We start from the raw sequence: 18500 nt of genomic DNA on the forward strand, positions 1-18500 counted from the left end.
GTTGTGATGAGGTAAATATAATATATATGTAAAGTCAAAATGATATAATTCAAATAAACTATTATTTCTAAATTATTGTAATTAGATAAAAAGTAGTAGTTAGTGAATGAAAAAAACTAGTATTATTATCAATAACTTGTACGAAATGCTATAAATGAAGTATAAAATTAAAAGTTTATATATTTATTTTTTTTCGATGTCAGCATTTTTCCTTCCAAACCCTAATAAAAGGGTTATAATTGTAAATAAAAAATTCTTGAAAGGGATTCAAGTATCATTTGAAAAGTTTTTTTTTAAAAAAAATATAATTTTATATTTTTAAAAGGGTCGAAATGTAATTAACCGTTTAAAAATATTTGAATTATTTTAAACATATATTTGGATTATCCACAATGACTTTTTTCTTTTTCTTTTTTTTTTTACTCTTGTTGAATAAAAACCGGAAATGTAGGCCACAAATAGACCATTGTCTCAGAAAATACAGCATACAATAGAAATACATCAAACACTCGAGGACAAGGACGATACCAGAATGTTCATGAATGTGCTTTCGACACAAGTTCTTCCCGATCAACCAGCAAGTATTGAATTTTCCAATATATATACAAGTGAAACTGATCGAAGTCTGCCGTTGGCTTCTTGTTCGCTCATATACCATTGAAACTTTTGCAAATAAGAATCTGGGACTTTTTATTTGACAATTACAGCAGTATAATTCTGGATGTCCCACAAGATTATTGTTTCAGGTGAAAATGTATGTTCTTGCTTCTGTTTAATTTGGATTTCCTACTTTGTTATTTGTTTGTCTTCTTGACCGATTTGCTGTTATCTGATGAGTGAAATTGTTGCTGATCGCATGTAGTGCAATCATATGAAATGGGGACCTGAAAGAATTATTGAATATTTGTCTGGGTTTTCACGAAGATGTGCGTGTGTGTGTAATTTTGCATTCCGCCCGAAAAAAAAGAGAACAGGAAAGCGTTGATAGGAATTTTGGGAATAATTCTGCTGATCTTATAGGAGCGCTGTGTTTGCAGTTAGTTTATTCCTGATGTGATGATGAATTCGAGAAATGTGTAGAGTAATCTTGTATTTTTGTGCAACTAAAGCTTTGCCGAGGACATGTATGTCCTATTGTGGTTTGTATATGATGATTGATCTTGGAGAGCTGATCCAGATATCAAGTAATTCTATATCTGCAAGCTCGTTTGGTTGTACTAATGCCTTTGATTTTTTGTATCCATTGAATAAGCTGGAATTACTTTGTGGAATTTATGCAATATCGTATATGTCTATATTAAGGGAAGCGTTCAGATTCCTACCAGAGTAGAAGAATGCAAGAGTAGTTTGTTATGACAGAAAGCAGATTGGCATCCCTTTGATGCTCCGTCTAGTGGTGTTCAATTTATTAACCCTTTTCAATTATAAGTGTTATGATTTAATCTCTTGTCTACTTTTGCATGCTGGATTATGCTTAACAACGATTTGGGTATTCTGCATTTGAATTTTGACTTTACCTTTCTACTTTTGATAGGACCTTTTCTTGACATAGAGTTCTTCGATTTGCTTTTGCTGAAGGAGTTTTGAGCTTATGTACTGTTCCTCAACACTGCATTATGTTAATGGCTACAGCTGGAATGGTGGTGCAAGTTTGTGGTGGGGCAGTACCTTGCATTTTCAGTTCTAAAATGCATTTCAGTAAATCATGGTCTGGGTCACATCCGAGATCTTTTATGAGACATAAAACAAGAAGGGCTGCAACCTATTTCAAAGTAGCCTACTCCAGTACATCATGTTATACAAGTAACATTTATCAGTTACAGCACGTCACTCAGCACGATGTTACCTCAAATAGTTTAAAGCGGGTCAAATGCAACTGCCAACGAGCTGACAGTGTGAGTGGGTTAACATCTGAGGATGGCAATGGAGCATCATATGTAGACAATAATGCAAAAGAGCATCGTAGTACTAACGGTAATGCACTTTTAGAATTTGAGACAATCAAGGAGTCCAGCTTGGAGAGAGAGGCTTTTTCATCCAATAGTAAAACACCTCAAAATGGAACCACAAGAGATACCTTGCAAAAGGACATTGCTGGTTCTATTGAGGATGAAGCATGGGAACTACTAAAGGAATCTATTGTTTATTATTGTGGTAGCCCTATAGGTACAATTGCTGCAAAGGACCCAACTACGTCCAATGTTCTGAACTATGACCAGGTTTTCATCCGTGATTTTATACCTTCTGGCATAGCTTTCCTGCTGAAGGGGGAGTATGATATTGTCCGTAACTTTATTCTTCACACACTTCAGCTGCAGGTGAATACATTGTTCTGATTAGAATGTCTGTGTATCTTGTGAGATGTCTATCACTAGCATACTTGATACTTTTTTCTATTGGATGCTTGAATTGCTGTTAACTTTCTCCAGAATAACAGAAATGAATATCCTCTTGATCTTTCCAGTAGAATGAGTTAATATGGCTATATACTGATTTGAGGACCAGGCATTTAGAATGTACCCTCATTTTGAACTTGAAAATTATAATGACAAAAGTATAATTCCTTATGAGTACTATGTTCAGATTCATCAATTCTATAGCTTGAGTGCAATTACTCAATCAGTAGACTTGGAATTCACTTCATATTCGATTATTACAGAGGGTGTTTATAGTTTATTAAGCTTTACAGAAACTTGAAAACATATATCTGGATTCAGTTCACGTTCAAATTTCTCTTTCAAATCTCTTCCAACTATGTAAATTCTAAATTTGTGAATATTCACTAAATGGAGCACTAGTCAAATTAGACTAGAAACCTGTTCTCTTCCCGAGCTGATGAAGATTTTGGAATAAGATGCACTAATTCTTTTCTGATCTTCCTTCTTTTCTGTCCTAAGAGATACGAAGCAAGAATGCTTTACCTCCCATGCAGTGAAACAAATTAACAAATTACTAATTACTTCTCACATTTGTGTGGCTTCCCATCCCTCTCCAGCCACAAATGCAAATTTGAGTAACCAGCTAAAAAGTTTCTCTGGATTAGTGTGCATATTCATGATTACAAATTAATGCTTTAAAAGAGTGACAATAGGTGGTGGCTGATCTCACTGAGAAGTATGCTGTAGGTGTATATTACGTGATGAAAATGTTCAGGGATCAGTCATAAGAATTTGTGCCTGACACTGGCACAAGTAATGTGTCCCAATTGCCATCTTCAACTGAAAGTCATGCAAGAACAGAAGACAGGAATGCTTATAACTTTTCAAAGTTTTGCAGAGCTGGGAGAAAACTATGGACTGTCATAGTCCCGGTCAAGGGTTGATGCCTGCTAGTTTTAAGGTGCGCACAGTGCCTCTCGATGGGGATGACACTGCAATGGAAGAGATCTTGGATCCTGACTTTGGAGAAGCAGCAATCGGCCGTGTTGCACCAGTCGATTCCGGTACTTTCTGAGAAATCTGCTTTAGCTCCTCTTCTAGGAATACAAGACTTTTACATCATGAATCCCCATGGATCTCACTTTTGTTTAGTGTAATTCCAGGACTATGGTGGATTATTTTGTTACGTGCATATGGAAAATGCTCAGGGGATCTGTCGGTTCAGGAGAGAATTGATGTCCAGACTGGAATTAAGATGATTCTTAGGCTATGTCTTGCTGATGGTTTTGATATGTTTCCTACATTGTTAGTGACTGATGGTTCTTGCATGATAGATCGTCGCATGGGAATACATGGTCACCCTTTGGAGATTCAGGTATTTCTTAATGTATTTTGCTTGTCAATTTGACAACTGTCTGTGGTCACAAAGAACTGAAAGAGTAAAGATTTCGAGAGTATAGTTTTTGATGACATGCAGGCAGTTATAAAAATTCCTGGCTCTAAACCAACATTACTTCCTAGCGCCTGGGAAATTATTTGAAGAGTAATATTAAAATATCCCTTGAAGCAAGAAGTTTGATCACATGCTATTTGTTGTCTTTCTCATAATCTCGTATGGTACATATTTGAACAGTTACTTTGAAAAAAGAAAATCGCAACTTTTATCAAATTGTTAATGATAAGGTGGATTTACAGTACATTTTAACTCCTTTTGTATATGGGTGATACTTTAAATTATCTTGACATTTTGTGTTTTTCTTACAAGATAATCTCGATGATTAATTTTATTAATACTATTCATCTTAATGTTGACATAGAAATAATTTTTCTAACTTCCAATATTCAATCTTTCTTGAAACTTTTTAAAATTTTGAATGTTCCTTAATTTTATAAAACCCTTCATTTTCAGATATGTCAAAATGTAAAAGCTTGAAACTCAAATGTCATGAGGGTTTGGGATATTCTAGGTTGTCCATCTCAAGTATGTTGGTCTATTTCTTTAAAATATGTTTTTCCGGGTAAAACCTGGTGATGTCGTTTTCAGTATCTAACAAATGAATGTATTTTAAGGGATTAGTACACCGCCCTCCTCTGAGATTTGGTATAATTACACATAGATCTTCGTTGATCAATTAAAACTGGTACCTTTAACGTTTGTTTCCGTCCAACAAATAGATCCACTATTAGTAAAACTCACAACATATGCTTCCATCAACCACAAAGTTGAATGAAAATCCATATTTATCCCAATTGACTTATTAAAAACTTATTGTAGGTCAAACAAATCTTTTCTGACCAAACTACTCTTATACATACATATTCACACGCTAATGCATGTGTGGATGTACATCTTCACTACTATAAGATAATTTGGTCAAGAAAGATTTGTTTGATTTTCAATAAGTGTGTGATAACTCAATTGGAGGTAAATATGGATTTTTATTCAATTTTTTGCTGATGTCACCAGATTATGTGAATTTTACTAACGGATGGATCTATTTGTTGGACGGAATTAAACGTCAGGACTACTAGGTGTAATTGTCAATCCACATAGGATTTACGTGCAATTATCCCCTTTATTTAATGATTGAAATGCCTTTGACAGCGTGAAGTCTGAAAAGACATGAATGTTCTAATTCTTTCCTGTACTAGGGTAAAATATCTACTACAGTCTGTCTGAGTACTGGAAGTTGGAGAAGGGTGTGGAAGTAAATATAACAGAAGTTTGATTGGTTTTCTAGGTCTAAGGTCTATTTCTTTGATCTGATTAAACTTTGACTTTATGGAAAGAGGGTATTTGGAGGAAGATTTGTCATTGGGGTCTGTACAATATCTTTTCATGCTTTGATATAAATGATTTTATGGAATTGCAGGCATTGTTCTATTCTGCACTGCTATGTGCTCGTGAAATGCTTGCCCCGGAGGATGGATCAGCTGACCTTAGCCGAGCATTAAACAATCGTCTTGTTGCATTGTCATTTCATATTAGGGAATACTACTGGATTGATATGAGAAAGCTTAATGAGATTTACCGTTACAAGACTGAAGAATACTCATTTGATGCTGTTAACAAATTCAATATCTACCCAGATCAAATTTCTCCTTGGCTGGCAGAATGGATGCCTAATAAAGGAGGCTATCTAATTGGAAATTTACAGCCTGCTCACATGGACTTTCGCTTCTTCTCTCTGGGAAATTTATGGTCTGTTGTGAGTAGTCTTGCAACTGTGGATCAATCACATGCCATCTTGGATCTTATTGAAGCCAAATGGTCAGACTTGGTTGCAGATATGCCTTTTAAAATATGTTACCCTGCTCTTGAAGGCAAGGAATGGCAGATCATAACTGGCTGTGATCCCAAGAACACGTAATATATTTGACCTTGTTTGACATATCTAGACATTGGCTGTTTTGTTTCCAAGTCATGATATTTCTGTCGACTCTTCTGCAGGCCTTGGTCCTATCACAATGGCGGTGCCTGGCCAACTCTTCTCTGGCAGGTAAAATGCATTCTTAATCTTAATCAACGTACCACATTATTTTAATTTAACTGCTGCGTTCAGCTAATTAAGTTTGCTGTAACTTCTCATTCAATTTGCTTATAGAATTTGTCAAAAGTAGATCTTCCAATTTCTGATCTATTCGAACTTGATTCAAGGTTTGATATGCTTTTTACTAGTTCATTCTCCAATATAAACAGCTAATGATCATCACAGTTTAAAATTATTTGTCGATTGGCTATATATAATTAATATAGGCTGCATGGATTCCAAAATGATTGTATTGGATAATTCCACCTGCATTGCATTTCTGCACATCCTAAGAGGAGGGGCAATGTATAATCTTAAAATAGAACCTCTCCATTTGAAACTTCTCAAGTTATGGGGTCCGAGGATTTTCTAGTACTAACTTATTCATTTGCATGATTAGCCAGTTGGGAAACATTTTTGTGTAATTAAACTGTGAACTACTCAAGGAAGCCTTTAAATATACTTTCTCTTTTAAGCCTTAAATATACTTCTCGGATGCTTTTCCTGGAGGGAATACCACTGTATATTGATCAAACTTTGACGTAAAATGTCCTGGTAACTGCAGCAATATTTAGGGCATCATTTCATGTCTTTAATTTTCTTAATTTACCTTCTAAGCTGACTATAAATTTGAAGTCAAAGGGTATGCTCTCTTATTTTGAAGTCAGCTGGTGAAGTTAAAGTAACAGCCAGCGCCCCCTTCTCTGCAAGTCTGGTTGAAACTAAACATCTGAGAACTCACTTGATTCTTTGCAGCTGACTGTTGCTTGCATTAAAATGAATAGACCTGAAATTGCTGAAAGAGTTGTCAAGATTGCAGAAAAGCGCATATCCAAAGACAAATGGCCCGAATACTATGACACTAAAAGAGCAAGGTTCATTGGGAAGCAGGCTCGACTATACCAAACCTGGTCTATTGCTGGATACCTTGTCGCAAAACTTCTACTCGACAACCCCAGTGCAGCCAAGATCTTGATTAATGAAGAGGACTCTGAGCTCATTAACGCCTTCTCCTGCGCAATCAGCTCTAGTCCCAGGAGAAAACGGGGACCAAAGAGTTCCCAAAAGACTTATATTGTTTAAGGATTAATCACATTTACATCATCGTTTTAGCAAGAAGCAGTTGATCTGAGATTATTTGCTTTCTGAGGGTGGTACATGAGGATAGTGAGTGCAACGTATAGGCTTGAACCTTTAATATTTGATTCTTTATATAGTTGGGGAGCTGAAACCCTGTCAATATTTTCAGCTTGTAGACAGAGGCATGACCGATGTAAATATAGAATGGAGTTGATACATAAAAACATTCGCCTAGCGTATTTACATTATATATTCAATACAAATCCAAGTTGAGTATCATCTCATATTCCTTGAGTATTATTGTGCATTTCCCTTCATATTCTGGCAGTTATGTTACTCAGGTAACAAAGCATCACATTGCTATGCTAATGCAACATACAATGTGACCACAGTAAGGTGGTGTACTGATTAAATCCTTAATTCTTTGATTTGAAGTCAGTAATGTAAACCCCATTAATTAACTGTAAAATTCACCATTTTATGTAGACATGCTATGGGCTGACAACGACTAGCCGTACTATATGACCTCGTGGAGATTAGAGTTAATGTACCTAGTGTGTTAGTGAGAATACGATGATAAAGTCAGACAACGTCTCAACAAAGTTTAGCAGAAAGAATTTTTCCTGATGATTAAGTTCGTTCATTCAGGAAAGGAAAAGAATGCAAGGTATGATAGGTTGAATGAAGTATAATTATAGTTTTGTAATTTCGACTCCTTACACATTTGCTCTTAATTTTGACGCATTTATTCTAGTCTCCCGCATTTTGTTTTGGGATTGACATTTAATCCTGAATTCATAAATTTCCTCCTCTAAACTTTTCGGTGAAAAATTCTTGTCAGAAATGGACATACGAGAGCCACGTGACAGATCAAACATTTTCTGAAATGAACTTCTTTTAATTTTAGAAATTTTATGATACATAAAACAAACATTTGATAGGTCATGTGGCTCTCAACTCAAGCGTCTATTTCTGACAAGATATTTTGATAAAAAATTTAGGGAGAACCAAATTTGTTAATCAAAAACGAAATGTGTGAAGCCCTTGACCAAATGTGTCAAAATGAATATGGAATGTGTGAGAGGGTCTAAATTACAGGACTGTTCATAATTCTTAAAGATGCTGGACTGAATGTACCATCATAGTTATAGGAAGAAAAATATGAGGGACCATCATTAGCCGCGAAATATGTAACATATCTAATCATTTTGATCGTTTTTTAAGGAGAACCTAACCTCATGCCATTTTTAATGTGAATGACCACCATTCATCGTAAAATTCCATCATCCCGATTACTATACTTCAATATTTCTTTAAATTTTTTCATTTTTTTTCAGAGAAAATTAGGATTATACCCATCAATTTTCAAATGGGATAAGGACTCGGCCATAGTAACGCAACGCCTGCCAAATATCACAAAAATAAACCATTATTCATCAGACACTAAATTGAGGGCCCTCATTTTCTGTTTCATTTTTAAAGTATTTTTTCTTTGTCTTGCGAAGATATATACAGAGGAACAAATACCAATAAATATAAATGGGAGGGAAAAAAAACATTCGGGACAACTTAAAGTAAAAAGCAAATATATTCTTGGATTGGAACTACTTTCTAGCATCACTATCAATACGTCATCCTTTTAATTATTGTTCCATGTATGATAAGTGAACTCATACGTATTTGTTAGGGAGGAGTAATTTGATATCAACATCTTAAAAACATCCGCTTCACATGCACATTCTGCCCCATAAAACCTTCCAGTTATAAATAAAAGGCAATAAAATTAGAACCCAAAACTCCTAATATCATGTTTAAACAATTATTTCATCTAAAATTTTAAATTATTCAAAAAAAAGAGAATTATTTAATATTAATACGCTAACGTTATTAATACACAGTACTTATTTCTTCCCATGTTTAGGTACCTGTTTCAGAAGAGAGATTAGTTTACCTTGGAGAAGTCCAAACCGTGAGGTTCTTCCCTCTCTGTCTGTATGTCACTGGCGAAAGCCAACTTCTGACTAATACTTTTCCTGCCAAAACCTTCTTTTCTTCTATTCTTTCTGCAGTAATATCAGTTGGGGGAGTTTTCAGTTACTCACTTTGTCGTGGCTGACTGATGTCCTAATATTTCTCCTATCTTTTTTTCTTCTCTTGTCTTTGTTTTTATTACTCCCTTCAAGTCGGAAAAAAGATGTTATTTCTATTTCATTTATCTCAACAATTTTTTGTTATATAAATTATTCTTGTGATATTAATTTAAATTTTGATTATAGTAATGTTTGATCTCGATAAAATATTTTATTTTCCTTTTTTGAATTAAGACTTTGTTCTGCGATTAAAAAACAGAAAAGAGTTTGAATTCATTAAACTATATAAATTCATTTTTAAAATTAGTTTCTGAACATTGATATTGATCATTGTTCTTTCAAAAATCAATGTACGTTATCTATATTTATATCTATTATAAAGTATATTCGAGTTAAGCAAAGGAGGTCGTGTGCATCTCTTCAAGAAACAAAGAAACAAAAACTTGATATCTCCTATATAGAGAGGCTTTTTGGCCTTTTTCTTTGTTCAGTGAAATGTTTCCTTCATTTCTTATATCACTGGGAGCTTAATTGGATCTAACTTTATGCTAAAAAGCTCACACTCTAGAAGTCCGACCATATGCTGCGAATCCGAGCATGCTCGCCTCGTGAGACACGCTTGCCGACATTCCTGAAGGCATTTTGATTTCAAACATTGATTTCAAACAGCAAATATAAAGCAAAACTTATGGAGATGATACGTATTCTGTTTGGTCTACATTGACAAGATCTGTTGAGGACATTTCCAACATGAACCAGTTGGGATAACAGTCCACTCAAACTTCACGCATCCAATCTCCCTATGGATTCAAATCCTGACATGCAGATAGAAACAACTCACTCTTACCCAATCAAGCCCAGCTATACCCAGTTTCCTTTCTGAGTGTCTTCCCTTCCATTAGCTTTCTGACTTGGGAAGCTTCACTCCACATATTTGAATCAGCATAGATATTAGACAACATGACATGAACAGATGCATCATTGGGATCAATACTCAAAATTTTTTCAGCAGCATATACAGCCAACTCCAAGTCTTTGTTAGTCACACAGCCAGATAAAAGACACCGCCAAACTACTTTATTGGGCTCACCAGGAAAACGCCTTATGAAATCATAAGCTCCTTTTGTTTGACCTTTGCGGGCATATAGACTGACTATACAGGCCAAATGATCTGGTCGTGGAGTAACCCCAAAGTCATTGGTCATTGAACCAAAATGATGCAATGCCTCCTCCAGAGCTCCTACATGCCCACAGGAAGATAGTATTCCGATGAATGTGATGTCATTTGGTTTAACTCCATTCCTCAGCATAAGGTCATAAATCTCCAAGGCTTCTCTTCCAAAACCATGTTGGGCATAACCTGTAATCATAACATTCCATGAAACCAGATTCTTACCCGGAAGGATATTGAACACTTTTCGAGCATCGTTTAGCCGTCCACACTTGGCATACATATCAATAAGAGCACTTCCAACCACAACATTAGAATCTAATCCAGGTTTTATGATGCAGCAATGAGTTTGCTTGCCCCATTCAGTTGCTGGTAAATCACCACAAACACTTAAGAGAATAGAATAGGTGTAAATATCAGGGTGAAACCCCTGCAACAACATGCTCCTTATAAATCCAATTGCTGCTTCATAATGGCCTGAGTTCACAGATCCAGCTATTAAAGCATTCCAACTAACAATATCATTTACATCCATTCCACAAAAAATTTTGAAGGACTCGTCAAGGCAGTCAATTTTTGCATAAAAATCCAACGCCGCATTGCAAACAAAAGTAAATGATTCAAATCCCATTTTTATAATTGAACAATGGAGCTGAGCCCCACCTTGGATTTCCTTTTCCTTACCAAAGGCTCCAAGCACGGCAGCAAATGTCTGCTCACTTGGTTTTGTACCAGCAGACAGCATCTCTTGGAAAACATCAATGGCTTCTCTGGATTTCCCTTCCTGCACAAAGCCTCCAATTAATGCAGTCACAGCTTCCACATTCGGCTTATCTGCCTCTCTCAGTACCCTACTTGCTAACTCCAATTGGCCACATTTTGCATAAAAATTAACCAAGCTGGTCAAGACAAACTGATCCATCTTAACACCACACTTGAGAGCCAGGCATTGCACTTGCCTTCCGACCTCCAACATCTCCAGATTAGCACAAGCACCTAATATGCTCCCATAAGAAAACTCATTAACCTTGACACCCCTTCTCAACGACCTCAAGAAAATTCTCAAACCCTCCTCATTCTCCCCACACTGCATATAACTAGTAATAAGTGAAACACAACTAACAGCATTGATTTTAGGTATCGCATCAAACACCAATCTAGCCGACTTCAGTAACCCACATTTCCCGTAAAGGTTAACCAAAGAATTATTCACAAAGCTATTTACAGTTTCTTCCCTCCTATATATTCTTCCGTGTATCTCTTTTCCATTTCTCAAAGCCCCTACTCGAGCACAAGCTGAGATAGCAGCAACATAAGTATAATCATTCGGAGTAATCCCATCATCCAGAACCATCAATCTGAAGCAATTCAAGGCTTTCTCCGAGAGCCCCATTTGAGAATAAGCGGAGATAAGTGCCGTCCAAGTGACGAGGTTCCTGACAAGCATTTTATCGAACAGCTTCTGAGCATAATCAATGTGCCCGTGTTTCTCATACATCGTGAGCAAATGATTGTAAATCTGCACATCTGGGTCGGACCCAGATATGATGAGCCGAGCATGAATTGCTTTCCCATTGAAGACCGATTTTTGTCCAGCCGATGATCGAATGAGGCGAGACAAGGACATGCGGTAAAATATTTCGGGTACATCAGTGGTGACTCCAACTTATATAACAATTAACAAGCAACTGTGGGATGGGAACTGTAACTGCTATTTATTTGGTTGATTTTGTAATTTAGGCAAACTTTTCTATATCTAAATTATAATATTCTTTTTTTTTTAGAATTGATAATTATATAATTATTATTAATATTTTAATAATTTTAGTAACTAAGTAATATATCAATTCGATCAATATAACTAAATACTATAAAATAAATTACAATAAAATTTATATAAAGTGATATATACACCAACACGTCAATAGAACTCGAACACCCCAAACTTATTCTTGGAACTTTAAATTTAATCATAAGACTAAGATATTTTGGTATACCTAAATTATAATTAGTAACATAAAATTTATTAAGTGTGAGAGATTTTAGAAAAAATAATAATTCACTAAGCATTTATTAAATAAATTTACAGAATATCCATATTGAGTGTGACATATACTATTTATTAAGGTTCAACTCTCTAAAGTAATTATTATTGGTTGGCATAATATTAATTGAATAAAACACTCTTCAATACATTTTTTTTTTTTTTTTGTCAAAATAAGTATCTTTGATCAATTTGTTCCATCAATTATTTTCTACTCGTGCATATTTAAAATTACTATATTTCATCGGTATAAATTTTATTTTCTCTTCTATTTAACTGTACATAATATTGAATACCGTGTGAAAATTAATGCAAGTTCATATATGATAAAAAAATCAATTACTATATTTATAATCTTATAGAATTATGAATTTATAAATTTTTTATTCGTAAAAAATTTGCATCCTTTTTTTTCAAATTTCATTTAATTATTTGTAATTATAATTTAATTAATATTTAATAACTCATTAATATTCTAATGTAATTCGAAGTCGGGTGTACTATGCATTTTTCTGAGCTATAAATGTAGCTCAACCAAAGTTTCATGCATCAAACTTGACAAGTACCACACTAAGTCTTAGCACACCAAAATTTGAAAAATTGCAACATGGGTAGAAGAGCAATATACGTTCCACTTAATGGTAGTATCTTGTTACAACAAGCACAATAGAGATTTGATGATGTGGTCGACGGTGAGGTTGCTAGAACACTACATGCAAGATGTGCAAATAGATTATTTTGGAATTTTTTTATAAATAATTTCCCTCCATATCGCGTGTTTGATGTACTATACTAGATGGGCTTGGTGTTTATCGATGGGGAAAACTCAACTATGATTTTCATCTTATGGCAATACTTAAGAAGAAATGACGTCCTAAAACACACACTTTTCATTTCGAGTGGGACAAGGACCATAAACTCTTCAAGATGTTGCGATAATTTGAGGCCTCCCTATAGATCGTGAGCTTGCGACCGAAGTGGATCTTAAAAGATCTACTTATGAACAGCAGGATTATTGTATGGTATACTTAGGTTTGCCTCCCAATTCAAGTTCATTCAAAGGTTCACACTTGGGGACTAATGCCGTTGCAAACCATCTTTGTGGGGTCGAAATCACTTATTACACTCCAATTGATGACGTGAAACAGTATGCAGGTGCATTTGCATTAGTGCTATTAGGCGGTGCGAGGTGTTCTTATTCGTCTAGTACTATATATGCAAAAAGTAGAGGATACTGAAGCAACTCCAACATTCAACTGGGATAGTGTTGTATTCTCAATTTTATACTGTGCAGTGAATTATGCAATATCAATTTGAAAAGCAAAGGAAACATGAGTGGCACATTGCAGCTGCTATAAGTAAGATTACTTTATTATATTTCTGTTTAGATTTTTTATAACACGACATATTTTATTAATATCACATGTATACTTCATGCAAATTTAGGATTGGTCACATATTATGCCAATATCATCCCAATTATTTCATATCGTCTATATATGAACCAATACCATACTGTTGACAATCGTGTCCTTCCGTACGGTGCGAGGTAACAAAACATATTACCATAAATATTTAATAAAAAGTATATGCAATGCAGCATTAGTAATTTAACCAACAAAAAAAGAGATACCCTATACATAGATGATTGAGATGCCTACAATTCACTTTGTAGAAATGCACGTTTTGCATCATGCAAATGTATATAAACAAGGCAGTATGAGGATTAATATGCAGTAGGATAAAGAAACCATTAATAAACAGACAGGATTTTCAGGTTAGTTTCTAAAAACTTGCAGATTTATTCATAAACCAACCTTCATATTTATGACTGTCTCTGTGCGAGATAACATGTATCCTTTCTACAAAACCTGTTCTACTCCACACAACGAAGTCGAGTTCTCATCTACTCGTATGGTGCTCCAGTTAACGCTGCATCTCCATCTTCAGCGTCGAGTTCTTGTTCCACACCTTTGACTTCAGGCACATAATGCATTAGCATATTCTCAATGCCTGATTTCAGAGTGACGGAGGAGCTAGGGCAACCACTGCAGGCGCCTTGCATTCTTAGTTTCACGATTCCGGTGTCAGGATCAAATCTGACAAATCCTATGTCTCCACCATCATCTTGCACTGCTGGACGGATACGAGACTCTAATAGTTCTTTAATCATAGCAACAGTCTCTGAATCATCTTCGTGAATAGCTGTGTCCATGGAAGCTGCAGTATTCGAATCCAAGAACAATGGCTGCTCAGAGGAATAGAAATCCATGATTGCTGCAAAGATTTCAGGTTTCAGAAAATCCCATGAACTGTCCTCTGATTTTGTGACGGTTACAAAATCTGTTCCAAAGAAGACCCTGGTAATTCCTGCACCAAGAGTAACAAATGACCTATCAAATAAATGATCAGCCTGAAAAACACAAATGTTTATAGGCAGTATTCAACTATATAAAAACAGAGACAATTTTATGAGCAAGATCTTAAGATACAAATAATACTGAGACAACTTTTTTCACGTCTATTTATCAATTTATTTTGATAAGTACCACACAGCATTCACTGTTCTCTTATCTAGATTTTTAAACACATACTCCTTATAAGCTGGCTTAAGAGACAGAGTTCTACTATCTATTAGCCTTATACGACAACCATGCACTTGTGCAGTAAAATGCCGCATCTCTGCAGCTTGCACCTATTGCATTCATCAAGAACAAATACAGTGATTAGGTTATTAGACCAAAAACGAGTTTCAATTGCACAGGTGTCAACAAATCCAGGCAATATAGATTTTAAACACCACCTCCGAACTTATATAAATGATTTAAAGCAAAAGTTCTAGAATATTGACAAACTTATTGCTCCCTCATGAAGCAGATTTAATTTCCATAGGAGATAGAAGTTTGACTCTGAAGAGAATATAAATAACACATTTAAAATGCTTGCGCATACTCTTGGAAGAAAGTATTCTTCCAACTTTTAAATTGAACGGATATTGAATCCAACAATACATATTTCTGCTTCTGATGCATCTTTGCAATCATACCATAGCTAAAGGATCATTAACCATTTGCTCCATACTTGATGAAACATACAAACAAGCTCATTTTGAAATTTTAGAGACTAACAGGAGGTTAGGTTAAAGTATTAGAACTATATATAGTGTGTTTCACAAATGTGATAAAAAGAAGAAACAAGCAAATAAGAAGAAAATTCCCTAGATGATAGAGTTTTGATAACCAGCACCGAGTATGATATTCCTTATTAAACAAAAACTCTCACAGACTCACACACATTTCCGTGACAACTGCCATTACCATGAAATTCTATAGGCAACAAGCTTGATAACTTCCAAAGAATTGAGACACAACTTGAAAATTCCAATGGATTAATGAGCAGTCCTATTAAATTTGAAATTTGACATGAGCACAATTATGAGAACCGTGAATAAACAAAGCAGAACAGATAATCCAGTACATAACTTAATCATTCATATGTTCATATTTCAACATGATCCTCAAAAGCATACAAATGTAAATGGTGGAAGATGGGTTCTCACCATCAATTCCAAACAGGTTCTTTGCTAGTGGTGAGCTCATAGCAGTGCGTGCATTGGGAAAGTCTGCACTTCCTGTATCCATTAAGGGCTTCCCAGGATAGAACATGAGAGATGCAGGATTAGGAGTCGACTGTGTTTGGATGAACATGCTCCTCCTCTGCCCTGTCCAAAGCAACTGTTAGGATCTCTTATAAAAATAAAAGCATTTCCATTTTCATGTACAACAATGTAATGCAAAATATAAATTAACATTTTATAGTTTTAAGTTTTACTCTGAAATGAGGAATGGAACAAGATAAGGACATACCAAACTCAAGCTAATTAATTTTTTTGACACAGATGAAACTGTTAATGAAAAATACACAAATATGGCTCCTAGAAATAAAAGAACAACAACCAAGAAGGAGCAAAAATCGTTTCACACAACTTTCGTCCTCCACAATTTAGGCAACAATTCAAAACTCCAAAAGATCATTTCCCAACAGTGACAATCCAATCCTTAGTCCAAACAACCAACAACCGGAAACTCAACAAGTCTCTATCACATTTTCTAATAAACTTTCAAAATCCAACACACTAATGACTAAAAAGACAAAAAATCAGCGCAGTAATAACAGAATTCACAAAACAAAAGACCTCGGAAATTATCCCTCTGGGAGTAGGAGGTGCCTAAAGAAGCCCTTAACGAGGTAAGACCGGAGAAATCACTAGTTTTCACTGCTGAAGAAGAAGAGAAAAGAAGCTGATGGTATATGTATAACCCCCGAGCAACATTTCGCGAGTTGTTGGGCTTCGATAGCAATCCGCCATTGCCACAGCTATACAGAATGGTTCGGTACAAAAATCTACCAAAGTTTTTCATCATCAATTCAATTCTTCAGGGTTTCTCTGGGAGAAGAAGGTCGGTGTAGGGAGTTCTTTGGCTTTTAATGTTTCTGCTAAAACCTTATGATGACTTCTTTTGGCCTTCACTGATAAAATCGCTATTCAAAGATCTTTGGTTGGCGGTTTTACTAAGTGCCATCATTCTACGACTTGTGTGTAAAATATTAAATAATTAATATTGATTGATAAGTTGTTTAGTAACTATGGGAAATTTGATTCAAAAAATAAAAGTGTCTAAAGTTGATAAGTTTCAAGATTATTTTAATAAATTCATTAAAAAAATATTGAAATTACAATTATCACTAAATTTTATGAAAGGTAATGAATAAATTTGAATGTTCAAAAGTTGACGTGGCAACAGAGTTTTACTGTGATACTAGTTGTCATCCTTCCATATATACGTACATATAATAAATAATTTTTTCATATTTTAAGAAATATTAAGATAAGACCAAGTTGCATATTTGATCCCACAAAAAATAATTGGTGCCCTTTTTGGTCCCATAATTTACGAAAATTCACTGGTCTCAAAAATGTTAAAAATAGTTTCAAGGTTGGTCCCGTTAGTAATTTTCCATTAATTTATAACGGAAAGCTGCAAACTACCGTTAGTCTGTCAATCAACTCATTTTTTTGGCTTTACTGCATGTGGGACGATGAATTGAAGCGGAATCTACCCTCAAAATGAGACCCCCTCTCTCCCTTTTTTGTACTTCTCCTTTATTTTTGTATTTTTCTATAATAATTTTTAATATTAGTAAATAGAAATGTTTCAATCTGTTTTTCTTATAATAAAATCTTGTGTTGTTTTTCCTTAAATGAAAGTGCATAAAATATATATTAATACCAAAAAAGGAATATCTAAGATTTTCAATATTATCCACAAAATAGTGCAAAATGCTCAATATATATTACATAATATCATAATAATTAATATATAAAATACTAAAATATATTAAAAATAATATAATTGTCAAGACATGGGGGACATTTTTACCTAAATAAGGGGACAAGTGTTATATTTGTTAATTCTGAGGTATATGCTACATCAAGAATAGTTCATGGGTACAAAGTGTATATTACCCTATAATAAAATATAACGCATGTTGCTTTGTGTATTGAGCAATTTTGTGAATAATATTAGAAATTACAAATACTCTTTTTTTGCGCCCAAATTATATTTTTCACACTTTTATTTCAAACACAACATCACAATATTTTATTATAAGAAAAACAGGTTGAAATGTTATTATTTCCTTATATTACGAATTGTTATAAAAAAAAAAGTATAAAAATAAAAGAAATACAAAAAATGGACAGAGAGAGAGAGAGAGAGGAGGGGGCTCATTTTGGCAGTAAATTTCCCTCTAATTCATCAGCCCACGTGCAGCAAAGCCAAAAAAAATGAGTTAGTTGCCAAACTAACAGCAGTTTGCAACTTTTCGTTATGGGATCAAAAAAGACAACGACCCTTCTTTGTAAGATAAAAAATACAATTTAACCTATATAACATTTCTAAGTAAAGCAAGAACGATGGCGAAAACAACTGTTAATCATCTAGAACCAAAACAAAAACTTAAATTTACTAGATTCATTTTTCTCTAGGTATTAAAATAATTAAAAAAATACTATATCGACTTATATTTATTTATACTAACACAAAAAAGAAAGACCTCTGCATTCTCAAATAACAACTAATGACACCATAATACCATACTAATTTTTAAGTATGACAAAATAACCCTAATTATATATTTTTAAAA

The 18500-nt window shown here is 34.5% G+C and overlaps 3 protein-coding genes across 7 annotated transcripts; 1 reads left to right on the forward strand and 2 right to left on the reverse strand.

The window, feature by feature from the left end:
* Positions 1–455: 455 nt before the first annotated feature.
* Positions 456–7267, forward strand: LOC105180098 (neutral/alkaline invertase 3, chloroplastic). Of its 5 annotated transcripts, none has more exons than XM_011103747.3 (7): positions 457–754; positions 1535–2318; positions 3277–3442; positions 3542–3753; positions 5252–5745; positions 5830–5878; positions 6665–7267. In XM_011103747.3, exons 2-7 carry the CDS (start codon positions 1617–1619, stop codon positions 6989–6991), a joined length of 1950 nt encoding a protein of 649 aa, XP_011102049.2. In that variant the 5' UTR covers positions 457–754; positions 1535–1616; the 3' UTR covers positions 6992–7267. The 5 variants fall into 5 exon arrangements, with proteins under 5 accessions (XP_088738769.1, XP_011102049.2, XP_088738768.1 ...); XM_088882642.1 differs by having other exon boundaries at positions 1579–2318; XM_011103748.3 differs by having other exon boundaries at positions 457–746.
* Positions 7268–9748: 2481 nt separating this feature from the next.
* LOC105180171 (pentatricopeptide repeat-containing protein At3g53360, mitochondrial) lies at positions 9749–11948 on the reverse strand. The gene has a single exon (XM_011103833.3). The coding sequence runs from the start codon at positions 11874–11876 to the stop codon at positions 9930–9932; it is 1947 nt and encodes a 648-aa protein (XP_011102135.3). The 5' UTR covers positions 11877–11948; the 3' UTR covers positions 9749–9929.
* Positions 11949–14063: 2115 nt separating this feature from the next.
* On the reverse strand, positions 14064–16807 carry LOC105180097 (nifU-like protein 4, mitochondrial). Its single transcript, XM_011103746.3, has 3 exons — positions 16489–16807; positions 15853–16014; positions 14064–14663 (listed from the first exon to the last, which is right to left on the reverse strand). The coding sequence occupies exons 1-3, from the start codon at positions 16715–16717 to the stop codon at positions 14200–14202; spliced, it is 855 nt and encodes a 284-aa protein (XP_011102048.2). The 5' UTR covers positions 16718–16807; the 3' UTR covers positions 14064–14199.
* Between the last annotated feature and the right edge of the window lie 1693 nt (positions 16808–18500).

The sequence above is a fragment of the Sesamum indicum genome, linkage group LG7 (assembly GCF_026168435.1).
Source record: "Sesamum indicum cultivar Baizhima isolate 11 linkage group LG7, ASM2616843v1, whole genome shotgun sequence".
Classification (NCBI taxonomy): Eukaryota; Viridiplantae; Streptophyta; class Magnoliopsida; order Lamiales; family Pedaliaceae; genus Sesamum; species Sesamum indicum.